At 30.6% G+C, this 14,511-nt stretch overlaps 1 protein-coding gene across 1 annotated transcript in view; it reads right to left on the bottom strand.

Moving 5' to 3' along the window:
* Window positions 1–13,538: 13,538 nt before the first annotated feature.
* LOC145291081 (otogelin-like protein) overlaps window positions 13,539–14,511 on the bottom strand; it is a 201,916-nt gene continuing 200,943 nt past the window's right edge. The window contains exon 41 of the mRNA XM_080136596.1: window positions 13,539–13,580. Within this exon, the coding sequence (XP_079992722.1) occupies window positions 13,539–13,580 (42 nt within the window). The remainder of the gene's footprint in view (window positions 13,581–14,511) is intronic.

Raw genomic sequence — 14,511 nt, forward strand, 5'->3', positions numbered from 1 at the left:
ATAAATCCAACAAGAATAATCAGATTTTTGACAAGAATATAAATTATTTAATAATTTTTAGAAAAAATTAGACTAAATATTGAGTAAAATCAGATTAAACTAAAAAATTAAAAAATATGTCGAAAAATGACATCTATATATATATAAAAGCAAAAATGTGTGTATGTATGTATGTTTGTATGTATGTATGTATGTGTTTGTGTGTCCGCTAAAAACTTTCGACACACAGAACAAAAACTCACAAACGTGGTATCATATTGAAGCCCCATCCTTCGCTCGAAAAATTGGCCAAAAATGTTAATTTTTTCATCCCAAAATCGACAATTTTCGACAGGGGGGGCAACAAAAACGGTCCTCTCGTGACGACGACCAGTTCTACGCATACGTCAGATGACGTCATAACCTGATTTACTTTAAATAGTTGAAGAACTGACTAAATTTTATGTACGTCGTGTTAGCTCGGTTGGTTAGGGCGTTTGGTCATTATCTAAACGTTTTGGGTTTGAATCGTTGTGTGAGATGTCTTTTTTCTTTTTTGATTTTTTAAATATGAATATTGAACCAGTGTTATTTAAGCCAGTTTTCATGTAACGTTCGTTTTTCTGTTTCTTTTTATACTTCGCTTATCCACCCCAACCACACACCCAAAAACACCCGGGTACCCACCGATTTTTAAAATTTTAATATCGAAACAGGCTTATTTAAGCCATTTTTCACATGTTGTTTTGTTCAGCGTTCATTTTTCTGTTTTCTTTTTTGTTTTTCAGATTTTTATAGTTAACATCGTTTGTTTGCCTTACGTTAGTTTTTTTGTGTTTTTTTTCAATGTTTTGATTACACCCTCCCCTCCTTGCTTAAGTTTTAATTTTCGTTTTTATGAAACGAGCTTGAGTGTATCTTTAATTTTGGCGACTTTTATACATAATTTTCGTGATTTTTTTCACTCGTCATGTGTTTCTTTGGCTTTTCAGTATAAAAAAAGTGAAACCGAAAGAAAGCAAAGTCGTTCTCGGCATTGTGTGGGATTAGTGTAAAAGCTTCATTTTGCAAAAGTCCAAGAGCGATCACCCACTTGACCATCTTGTGTGTTAAGTTTAAGGGTCTTTTTCTTGTTTATACATATTTGAAAAAATGCTTAGTCATGTCACTGGATGTGACGTCAGCTCTCTCTTATGGCGACTTTTAATACTTATATCAACCGCTTTCGAAAGGTGTCATGATATTATAATCCAGAGTGACATACTAATTTCGAGACAAAATATTGACATAAGATGTCATATTCCAAAAATCACATGGCTGAACTGCTGATTCCAAAAATGAAGTAAATGGATCAAGTGCACGCTCGAGGCTTAGTTGTAACATTCCAAAAATCACATAAATATATTAAGTAATTCTGAGTTAAGGAAGGGGAGATGAAAGTCACTAGAATGCTGAGACTGATACTACCCTCAAGGAATTCATATTGAAGTAATGGTTGCCTTATCCTAAACTGTGTTCATGTTTTTATGTATTAATTTCGAAAACATTTACATTTATTTCATGTATATTTTTAACAGTGGGGTGGGGGGATATTAAGTCAGTCCCGGAAATGGCAAAAAAACGTTTACAAGTTAACATTACTATATTTCATTTATATTTTTAAGAGTGGGGTGAGGGATATGAAGTAAGTTCCGGAAACCACAGAAACCGTTTACGAGTAAACATGATATTTCATGTATATTTTAAAGAGTGCAGTGGTGTATATGAAGACAGCCCCAGAAATGGCAGAAACCGGTTAGAGTAAACCTTACTATATTTCATGTATATTTTTAACAGTGGGCTGGGGATATGAAGTCAGTCCCGGAAATGGCAGAAACCGTTTCTGAGTTAACATTACTATGAAATGTGAGTGATTTGATTGGTATGTTTGTAATGGAATAAACATCCCAGACAATGTATCAAATTTATTATTTTAGTAAAAAGGGGGCAGTACTGTGGGTTAAATCATGAAAATGGTGGTCGAAATTAGTAAGATATCCAAGAATTATGAAAAATTATGAAATATGAGTTATTTGATTGGTGTTTTTGTAATGAAATAAACAGCCCACACAATTTATTAAAGTTATAATTTTAGTAAGAGGGCGTGATAATTTGAGTTAAATCATACAAAATGATTGTCGAAATTAGTAACATATACAAGAATTATGAAAAAGGATGACATGTAAGTTACTTGATTGGTGTATTTGTAATGAAATAAACAGCCTAGACAATGTATCAAAGTTAAGTTATTATTTTCGTAAGAGAAGGGGCCATAATGTGGGTTAAATCATGAAAAATAATTGTCGAAATTAATAACATATCCAAGAATTGTGTAAATGATGAAAATGTGAGTTATTTGATTGGTGTGTTTGTAATGAAATAAACATCACATTTAATGTATCATAGTTATTATTTTAGTAAGAGAAGGGGCGATAATGTGAATGAAAATCACAAAAATATTTTCAAAATTAGTAACATATTCCAGAATTATGAAAAATGATGAAACGATAGTTATTTGATTGGTGTGTTTGTAATGACATAAACATCCCAGGCAATGTATCAAAGTTATTATTTTAGTGAAAGATGAGCGATACTCTGGGTGAAATCATGAAAAATGATGGTGGAAATTGATAACATATCCAAGAATTATGAAAAATGATGAAATGTGAATTATTTAATGGCGTGTTTCTAGTGAAATAAACAGCCCAGACAATGTATTAAACTAAATTTTTTCATAAAGGGGGGGGGGGGCGATAATATGGGTTGAATCATGAGACATAATTTTAAAACTTAGTAAGATATCCAAGAATTATGAAAAATAGTGAAATGTGAGTTATTTGATTGGTGTGTTTATAATGCAATAAACATCCAAGACAATGTATAAAAGTTATTATTTTAGTAAGAATGGGAGAAATAGTGTGGATTAAATCATTAAAAATAATTGTCAAAATTAGTAACATGTTCAAGAATTATGTAAAATGATGAAATGTGAGTTATTTCATTTGTGCGTTTGTGATGAAATAAACAGCCCAGAACATGTATCAAAGTTATTATTTTAGTAAGAGGGAGGCGATAATGTGGGTGAAATCACAACAAAAATACTTTTGAAATTAGTAACATATCCAAGAATTATAAAAGATTATAAAATGTGAGTTAATTGATTGGTGAGTTTGTAATGAAATAATCAGCCGAGATAATATATCAAAGTTATAATTTTAGTAAGAAAAAGTAGCGACAATGTAAGTAAGAATTATGAGAAATAATTGTCGAAATTAGTAATATATCTAAGAATTATGAAAAATGATGAAATGTGAGTTAACTGATTGGTCTGTTTGTAATGAAATAATCAGTCAAGACAATATATCAATGTTATTATTTTAGTAAGGGGGGAGGGCGAAAATGTAGGTTAAAATTATGAAAAATGATTGTGGAAATTAGTAACATATCCAAGAATTATAAAATATGATTAAATGTGAGTTATCGGATTGGTGTGTTTGTAATGAAATAATCAGCGCAGATAATATATCAAAGTTAATATTTTAAAAAGAGGGGGGGGCGATAATGTAGGTTAAAACTATCAAAAATAATTGTCGAAATTAGTAACATATCCAAGAATTATGAAAATAATGAAATGTGAGTTAATTGATTGGTGTTTTTGTAATGAAATAACTAGCCAAGACAATATATCAAATTTATTATTTTAGTAAAGGGGAGTAAAAACTGCAAGTTAAAATTATGAAAAATGATTGTCAAAATTAGTAACATATCCAAGAATTATGAAAAAGAGCTTGTCATTATGAGATGGGTGACTTCTTGGCAATACCGAATGATTTATGTAGATCACCAAAGTTGAGCAACATTGACATGGTCATTATCATATGTGTGACTACTTTAGAATTCCAAGTGCTTTATGTAGATCAAAGTTAAGCAACATTGAGCATAGTCATTATTATATAAGTGACTACTTGGGGATACTAAATGCTTCAGGTAGATCATAATTTAAGCAATACAGAGCTTAGTCATTATCAGATGGGTGACTACTTGTGATTACCAAATGCTCTATGTAGATCACCAAAGTTAAGCAACATATTGCTTAGTCATTATCAGATGGGTGACTACTTGTGATTACCAAATGCTCTATGTAGATCACCAAAGTTAAGCAACATAGAGCCTGGTCATTATCAGATGGATGACTACTTAGGAATACAAAATGCTTTATGTAGATCACCAAAGTTAAGCAACATTGTCTTGGTCATTATCAGATGGACGACTACATGAGAATAGCAAATGCTTTATGTAGATCTCCGAAGTTAAGCAACAATGACCATGGCCTTTATTTATCAGATGGCTGACTATTTGGGAATACAAAATGATTTATGAAGATCACCAAAGTTAAGCAACATTGAGCATAGTCATTATTATATGGGTTACTACTTGTGAGTCCCAAATGCTTTATGTAGATAATTAAAGTTAAGCAACATGGAGCTTAGTCATTATCAGATGGGTGACTACTTGAGATTACCAAATGCTTCATGTAGATCACCAAAGTTAAGCAACATGAGCCCGGTCATTATCAGATGAGTGACTACTTGGGATTACCAAATGCTTTATGTAGATCACAAAAGTTAAGCCACAATTCACAAACGGGTTCGAGCCTGCCTACTTACTACCACTTTTTTTTTTTTTTTTTTGCTCAGCACACATGTCCAAACACCCGGGCAACGCCGGGCACCCAGGCTAGTAAAAAATAAAGACAAAATATTTTTTTAATGTTTGCCTGAAAATTCCTCACCTACGTATTATTCTACAATATATATTGAACAAATTTAATTATTCCAATCATTTATAGAAGTTGTATTTAATATATTTGTAACTTTTTAAGATAGAAAGTGAACAATATTAGACTTTCTGTTATAGTCATAGGTGCACTAATTGTAAATATACCGGTTGTTGTTAAAGGAGCTATACACCAAACAAAGATGTTTATTGACAATAGAAATACAATAATGTTTAATAGATTATGACAAACCATGATATTATATATAATTTGTTTTAATGATACATAGTTTTGCATTTAATACAGTCTCTACTGAACTAAAATGTCTTCTAAGTATCTAACAGATTTAATAATAAAAATTAAAATCATTCATAAAAGTATACTCTAAAACATAGAAAATATACAATATGCTACTGTGTGTCTAAAAGCAGAAGTGATATAACAATGGAAATACTGGCTGTTAATGGATTAACTTTCAAAGTAAAAATTAAATTCTATCACATTTCTTCTGAGAGGAAAAGTCAAAGAAATGTTTATATTTTCTAACAAACAATGGCATCAAATAAAGTTATCCATACAAATAACTTAGTTGATGCATTTATATGTGCATTTGTCTGTGTGAAAATATTTAATCAATAAACTCTTAAACTACTGATCACATAACACAGAAATTAACACAAAATAACAATCATACACCAAGGACAGTTATAACGAGTAAAAATTTTGTTTTGATGCATGAATGCTGCATATAGAAATATGTCGAAATACAAAATGTACGTTTCAACTTGCCAACATATTTCTATTACTTTTGTGCATGCACAAATTCATTAATAGTTTGAAGTGGTTTTAATTTTAAATCTTTATTATCTATCTGTTGATAGACCAAATGGTAGGGAACGTGGCTGAAGCACTAAATGTTTTGTATTTTGATCCTAGCTCATGGTACCAAAGTTATTTATTTTTAATCTTTTGAAATCAGTACTTTATATTAGGTACAATATAATATTAGATAGAGAATGGGCTCTCTAATAATAAAAATGAAATTTGCATGAATTAAAATATATTAAAGTATTTTACAACTGGACAAGGCCAGACACTGCCTGCTAGTCTTAAATGATTTGTAAATAGATTATTAGCAGTGATCCGCAAAATATCTAATTTGCTTTTCATATAAATGAGAATATAAAACTTTCATATGAATATGTAAAACTTTTAATGACTGAAGAAATGCATCTGATATTAGAAACAAATTATTTTCTTCATATTTTCCTAAAATTTTCTTATCTTCCAAAAGTGAATTGAATCCAGTTCATAGAAATCATTTAATGTATTCTCAACTTGAAATATAAAATAAATAATATTTTACCTTTGGTTGTAATAGGTACGCTCACTGTAGACATACTGGGTGTTTTAAATGGACCTATAAATCCAACAAAAATAATCAGCTTTTTGACAAGAATAGAAATTATTTAATTATTCATCAAACAAGCGTAAATATTGAGTAAAATCCAATTACACTAAGAAAAAAATATGCGCAAAAATGACACATAAACACAAATTTGACAATGAACTTATTCATTTCAACAGGTAACATGTTTAATCTTTTTAATATGATTTATATCATATTAGAAATCAAGTTCGATGTAATACTATTCTTAGATAATATAATATTACTATTGCAAAGTGGTATATCTTATGGAAAAAGTGCCTAATATAATAGACAGAGGTGAGTTTAAATATGGAGTTGGCCAGGATAAAGAATATTACAGCCTTTTTAATAATGTTGTATACAAGTAAAGGTCTTTAACATTGTTTGGGAACCATAATGATAATACAACTGATTAGTAGTATATCTTCTTAATATTTTGATATCAAGGACAAAGTGAGGATGGGGGATTAGGAATTATTGGCTTCATGTGTTCTACTCAGTATTTTTCATGATAAAAATGTATTTCATTTGTTAACTAATAACCCTCTTCTAGCTATTGTCTTTATCAAAATTATGTATTTTCCTTATATTTTGTAATTATTAAATAATTGGAATATTAGTTCTACTCAATGTTTTCCGGGATTAATAATTATTATCAACATTATTTCTCTTGATAGTTTGATTTTAACTACACTATTGACGGTGCTGCAAAGGTCTTCTTATTAAAATTATAGTAGTATATTTGATGTGAAGTGTCATCTATCTATCTATATCTATATCTATCTATCTATATATCTATAAAAACAGAGATGTGTGTGCCACAGACGATTTCTGATTGGTTAACTCAATAATCACATCTCCTAAAAAACTATGGTTCGTAGGCTCTTAACTTTACCATAAAATATTATGGCTTTATTTATTGTCCATCTTGGAAGGGTTTAATTTTTTTCTAACTTGTTATTTACAAATTAAAAAAATACGAAACTTACACAATCTTACAATCCAACCTACGACATCACGGCCGCCATTCTGGTGCTAGCCGCAGACACGTACACAACACGAAAACAATGTTTTGAAAATCTAGCAAAAATTAATTTTCCTGAAATTTTTCAATATTTAAAAATAAATTATGCCGGCTGATAAAATTTTTAAACTTTTTTTTAAAGCTAGAAAGATAAAATTTAAAAATACTTATTTTTATGTAAAACGCGCGTTCACTCGTGGTATTTTCATTTCGGGTTTGTATTACTGTACACATAGATTCGAAAAAGTTGTCAAAAAACAAATATATAACAAATAAACTGGATATATTTTTCGTGTTTTTATTCAATGTAACACATTTATTCAGCTCGAAAAACGGGTTTGTATTACTGTACACATAGATTCGAAGAAGTTGATAAGATACGAAACAATACAGCACGAAACCACGCGCACACACGCACACACACTCACGTCCACTACCGTCCTTGGCTACGTCACGTTGTTATGGCAACACGATAAATACACAGTAAATTTGATTTTCTTCATTTCTACGCAAATATTACACAAATATAAATCATATAGAATATCTGTATGAATATAATTACACGTAATAGTTAAATAAAGATGATCATCGTATAAGAGAACCGAAAAAAAAACTAATAGGGAATTTGTATAAAGTTGTATTTTCTTTTTAAATAAATAGAAAAAAGGGGTGTTAATAAGACTATCGATACTTATACAGTTTAGTGACGACATTAAAAAATGGAAATATTGAAAAAAAAATTTTATTGTACGTAACTGTTATAGACTGAAGTTCTCCGAAAAAAAATTTCACTTCATTTGATCAAGTAGTTTTGTTCTTACAGCGAAAAACAATTATTTATCACGACGACGTCAACGTGGCCATTTTGGAAATGTACCTAGCAGAATACCTCCATTTAAGGCCAAATTTCGCAATTTAGCCTTTTTTTTTCTCGCCATATTGAGATGCGCACAACACATCTGCAATTTTATTACGTTTTTTTTCTTTTTTTTTTTAAATCTGCAATTTTTTTGCATTTTCTTTTTTTTAAATAAGAATACTATTGAATATGCAAAGAAATTGAAGAATGCAAAGAATTGAAGAATTTTTATACGAGATTATTTTCGAAACATGCTCAGTTGGACACGCATGGATAACTTCGAAACTTCGTTTATTTACTTCTGTTACAAATTAAAAAAAAAAAAAAACACCATAAAAATGGCATCTGTCTTCGCAAAAAAAAAAAAAAATCTCATTCTGGTGGGGGAAAAAAGGGCTAGATTGGCCTAAAATGGAGGTATTCTGCTAGGTACGGCAGTTAACTGCCCTTGGGGAATTCCTGGGCCTGCAATAACATTTCCAAAATGGCCACATTGACGTAGTCGTGATAAATCATTGTTTTTCGCTGTAAAAAAAAAACTACTTGATCAAATGAAGTGAAATTTTTTTTCGGAGAACTTCAGTCTATAACAGTTACGTACAATAAAATTTTTTTTTCAATATTTCCATTTTTTAATGTCGTCACTAAACTGTATAAGTACCAGACTATCAATACACACAAAAAAATATAGATTTATTTTTGGGTAAAGTTCCCCGGGTTTTCCTTTCACTTCAGTAAATAATGGTCTTTTGTTATATATATGGCGTACTATTATCCTTATATATATGATGTTTATGTTTATATATATGTATAAGTGATAGTGTCTGTGTGTGTCTGTGCGTCTGTGTGCATTTCCCTACGCTAAAACTCTGTCAATTTAAAGCCTACAGATTCGAAATTTGATATACAGGGTACTGAGATTTGGGAAAATCGATGTGATAGGTTTTCGACAGAAATTTGGCGATTAAGTGGTCAATATTCAACAATTAGACCTTTGAGAACTCTACCAAACTCCTCCTACAATTTAAGGTCTGAACACGTGATATTTTATATCTAGATTCCTTGGACATGGATCTAACTTATTAACTTTACTTGATCCCTAAACAATAAATGTTAAGAGGTCATAATAGAAGTCAAAGTTTAAAAAAATTGACCGTTTTTTTTTTTTCCTCAGCATACACTTCAAAACACCTGGGCAACGCCGGGCACCGATTGCTAGTTATTAATAAAAGTTCATATCATACTTTTATTTTAATATGTTTGGATGTTTTGTGAAGGCTACCTAACTAATATTACGTTATTATATTTAGTAGTAAGGGAGAGATAACAAAAACTTCTGTTCTACTTGATATGTTCCAATATATTTCTGGATATTTAGGTATCAATATTGTTAACCCATTGCCCTAACCTAACTTCTTGAAGGTGCTATTTTAAAATTACGATTTAATAGAATTACACCCCAATGCTGTAGTTGATTTGCCATGTGAGTTGACATACCTTTTTTCAAACTAAATATTGTAATCAGTGGTTTGTAGTCTGTTTGAAAAATAAATTTTCTTCTGTATAAAAATCTGTGAAATTTTTTGACAGCATATATTATTGCTAAACTCTCATTTTCGATTTGACTAATTTCATTCCGCAGGGAGTAACATTCTCAAGGCATGTGCTATTGGCTTTATAGATCTGTCCTCAAATTTATGAAGCAATACAGCACCCGGTACTAATGATAAGTTTACTAAGAGCTTTGCATTTTTTTTTTTTTAAAGTATGTTTACATTCTTCTGACCAAATCAACTTTGCACCCTTTTTCATTAAATTATTTAATGAAGCTTTCATATCACATTTTTTGGATATAAATGCTATAGTAACTTACTAATCATAAGAAATCATGGAGTTTAGCGACATTATTAGATGTGGGTATGTTCTTAATAGTCTCAGCTTTTACTGAATTTGGTTTTCTTTCTTTATTGTAAATGATCTGCCCTAAATATTTTATCTTTTTAAGAACTTGCATTTTTCAGCATTCAGCTTGAATCTGTATTAATGCACCTAAAACCAAGCTTCTATTTTTACATCACCAAAGCTCAGCTCTGTGTCTCGCATCAATTGAAATGAATGGCTCTCATTTTGGGGAAGTTCCATGTTTTGACAAGTTTCTAGGTCTGACCTTTACTCCTGATCTGAAATGGAACAAATACATCAAATCTGTTGCCAAGGTCACTGGAAAAATGATGGGGTCATTCTACCACTCCAGTAGATATCTCACTGCTAATTCAATTCTCTACCTGTATAAGAGCCAAGTACATTCTTGGATGGAGTATTGTTGCCACATCTGAGCAGGAGCTGCTAGAAGCACTTTGTCCTATCTTGACAGCCTAGTAGGGGATGGCCTTTTCTCTTCTCTGCAACCTCTTTCCCACAGAAGAGATGTTGCAAGCCTATCTCTGTTTTATCATTATTTTCATGGCAAGTGCTTGCCTGAGCTCCAATCTATGGCCCCTCCTGGCCTGACTTTCATGAAAAATATTCATCTAGTAGAAACCACTATCAATAATTTCCCCCACTCTTTATCTATGCCTAAACTTAAATGTAGATTCCATGTACAAAGCTTCTTTCTTAGAACTGTACGCCTATGGAACTCTCTTCCATATCCATGCTTTCCAGCTGACTACAATATGGTCATTTTTAAGTCACATGTGAACAAGTTATTGATGAGTCATCCTCTTAAGTAATCCCATTTACCAAATTTTCACTTTAGATTACTATGATATTGTCTCATTGACTACTGTACACTTATTAACCCTTATTCTCAAGTGGCCTCTGGGCCTTCATAAGTGGTAACTCTTTTGTGAAAAAAAACATATGCATATATATATATATATATATATATATATATATATATATACATATATATATGACTTTTGTATTGAATCTCATTTTTGCTTTTAATCAAAATATCATCTAAATATGCAATTACATATTTCAGTAGCACTCAACATTGTGTCTATTATTTGCTGGAATAGACTTGGAGCTACCTTCAATCCAAAAGGAAGATGATTCAGTTTAAAAATCCCGTTCTGTGTGTTTATTGTCAGATACTTTAAATATTCTTCACTGATTTTAACCTAAAGGTAAGCTTCAAGCAAATCCAAATTTGAAAAAAACTCTCCACATCTATTAAATTTAGTGACTATATCCTCTAGAGATGATAGAAGATATGTGTGGTCTTTTAAACAGTCATGTAATCTCATCAAAAAATAAGCATATATTCTGATTTTTTGGCTTTTCTTTATTATAATGGTTAGAGATTGCTAATACGAGTAATCGACTTTTTCAATTATGCCATTTTTTCCAAGTTTTCTAATTTCTCATTTATTGCATCCAGTGTCAAAAAAATAGCATGTTTTCTTTTTGCTTTAAAAATTTGTTTAGCATTTTTTTTTAATTTGAAGTTAACTCCACAGGCAAATCCTTCTGATAAACATGTGATGGAATTCAATTTTTAAATCCGTAATAAATCTTTCTTCATTTACTCTTTTCTATGGCATTAACTTTATTACAGAATTTATCAATAATTCCCAGAAGTTAAATACAATCCAGTCTAAACCAAAAAGATTTTCTGAACCAGGGAGCCATACACTTTAGAATTTTTCTATGAATGAAGTCTAACATTTTAATTCTCCTTTAAACTTTAATTTCTTACCTGATATTCTCCTGGAAGTTTTTTCTGTGTTCATCAATATCAGAAAGCCTATTTTTTTCAAGTTTGTTCCTTTATTACAGAGATATCACTTCCTGAATTGAGTAATAATTTTAAGGTCTGCCCATTGATTTTTATATTAAGGTATTTTCTTTGACTCTCCTCAGTTTTGGTTTTAGATTTTAAAAAAAATAAAAAACTATGCTCACCTTTAATTGCGACTTAGTTTTTACTTGTCTCTGTTTTGCCAGACTTTGGAAACTTTTATGGTTTATACAATCACTATTAAAGCATATCTTATCTTTAAAGACGCAATCCATATATGTTTTTTCACCATATATAATTTTTTTCTTTATTTTGTAACCACGTTTAATGTCTGTAATGTTTGTATTCATAAGATGCTCTTGTCTTCAATCTGATTATCATCCTTTTTATATTCATTAGCTGCTAGCATTCCTCTTACTTTTTTGGAGTGTAAAATTTAGGTCCTGCTCCATAATACTGATAATTCTTGATCTAATTTCTTTGTTCTTTGGTGTCATTAAATTTTGTAAAAAAATGAGACATTTGAACATGTTGTTGGATAATTCCTTTAATTTAAATGACTCACACTGTGCATTAACTATACTAGCATACACGACAAAAATCATTGTCTTGTTTTACGATATTTAAACACTTATATCAAGTATAAAACAGACTATCTCTTTTATTGAAAATTTTCAACAAAATTGCTATTGTTTAGCTAAATGTCATATCTTTCATTTTTTGTTTTGTTCCTAACTTTTGTAACAATAGGAGTGATTTTTCCCCATTAAACAATTATTTACATCTTTTTGTGAATATTGTTTTAAACATATGAAAGAAAATAAGCTAAGAGTTGAACTAATATTAAATTCATATTTATATTCTGGGACTGAATTTGAAACTCAAATAATCTTACCCTTAGTAATGCTAGAAAGTGTTACCATCTGTGATATAAAAAACATTGCACAACAAATTCAGACTCTTTTTCACATCTTCTAGCTAGGTTCATGGGGAATAAATATTATTTACATGCTGTATTGCCTTGGAGTTATTGTCACTATTTTCATTATTATGCCCAAAACCTCCTCAATAGAAATACCCATTTAACTGATTCCTAATAAAGGGAAATTGAAAAATAACAATATTTTATGTTCTGTTAACATAACGGGTGTCATTAGAGGATGTATAAAGCCAACAAAAATTATTGTTTGGGTGAAGAATATTAATTAAATATAATATTATTTAAAATATTTTTTTTTTAAATTTGTAGTTCTATTATTTAGTTAGTGTCTACATAAAATAGTAGGTAACGTAATTACATTGCCTTTAGTCAAAGAATATGACTTCAAGAATTGAACAAGTTTAATATAGTGCAATTAGAATCATTAATAAAAGTATTCAATTCTATGATTATGTAGTACTAGTTGTTTATATTCGGCATTGCCATGTTAAAAGATATTGTTTGCTCAGTTACTAGAGTACACTCTCAGCATTACAGACAAAGTCCAACAGAAAGGCAAGCCAATACTGTTGGAGCCAGCAAAGCAGCAAGAGTTGCCAGGTGTTATAATCCTTCACCATCTGCCGATGGGGAAACATTGCAACCAGATTTTTGTCAAGTTTTAATCCCTTAAACTTTGCTTTTCCCAATTCATCCACAAGGCAGTGAAGCTATTTGCTTACTTATTTACTTTGTAAAATAGAAAATTAGCAATGTTTTACCTTCTGTTGACATTGTCGTTGGAAGACCTATAAAGGCAAAAAAAATTATCACATTTTGATAAAGAATCTTAATTCAATAATTTTAATCAAATTGAACATAATATATTATCCAAAATTATTTTAATAATTTTTTCTGAACTTTTGTAGCTCTCTTATTTTCTTAATATTTATATAAAATTATAAATGAATTATAATTACAATATCTTTAGTCAATGACTATGTCTTAAAGAATTGAACAAATTCTATACATACAAATTATTATCATTAATAGAAGTATTCGATTTAATGAAGAAACTAAAGAATATCTTATCTTCTGTTTCAGAATTTTTAAGAAAAGTATTAATAATTTGCATTATTTGGATTATTCAAACCACTGTCCTCATTTTGGGTATTATTCTTATGTTTTAGCCAATGTAACCCCAATCTTCTTCAAGTGTGTTTTATAAAACTTGGGTATATATACTGAATTTAAAATAGAACATTTTATTTAATTCCTGTATGAGTATCTTGTGTAGGAGACGGGGAGTCTCGTCGTGGGCGACAAAGCGTTTCACTGAAGTTTGTCGTAGGGGTATGGAATCAGCCAACCGTTCTTAATCCATTCACGGAGCTCGCTTTCGTATGCAGGCCTTATCTGGTCGCGCATACGGTACTCTGCCACTTTGTTTTGTTTGATGGCATCGTAGCCTAGCAACAGGTCGAAACTCAGCGGCTTTTCGCGTGTCACCAGCGCTTCGACGTTGGCCGAGTTCCCAGTTCTTGTGCGAATGTGTACCACACCCACGCCGCAACACATTCGTATTTTTCCAGTAATGGTAGTAATCCTGACGTTCTTCTTTTTCCACGCCCGACAGAAGTCCGCACACACTATGGAATCAAGGAGGGCTGAACATAACGTGTCATTAACTCGGACCTGAATGACAGGAAGCGCCTTGTTTATTTTCTGTTCGGGGAAGAG

Source organism: Euprymna scolopes, chromosome 12 (genome assembly GCF_053919585.1).
Source record: "Euprymna scolopes isolate OS-2025 chromosome 12, ASM5391958v1, whole genome shotgun sequence".
Lineage (NCBI taxonomy): Eukaryota > Metazoa > Mollusca > Cephalopoda > Sepiida > Sepiolidae > Euprymna > Euprymna scolopes.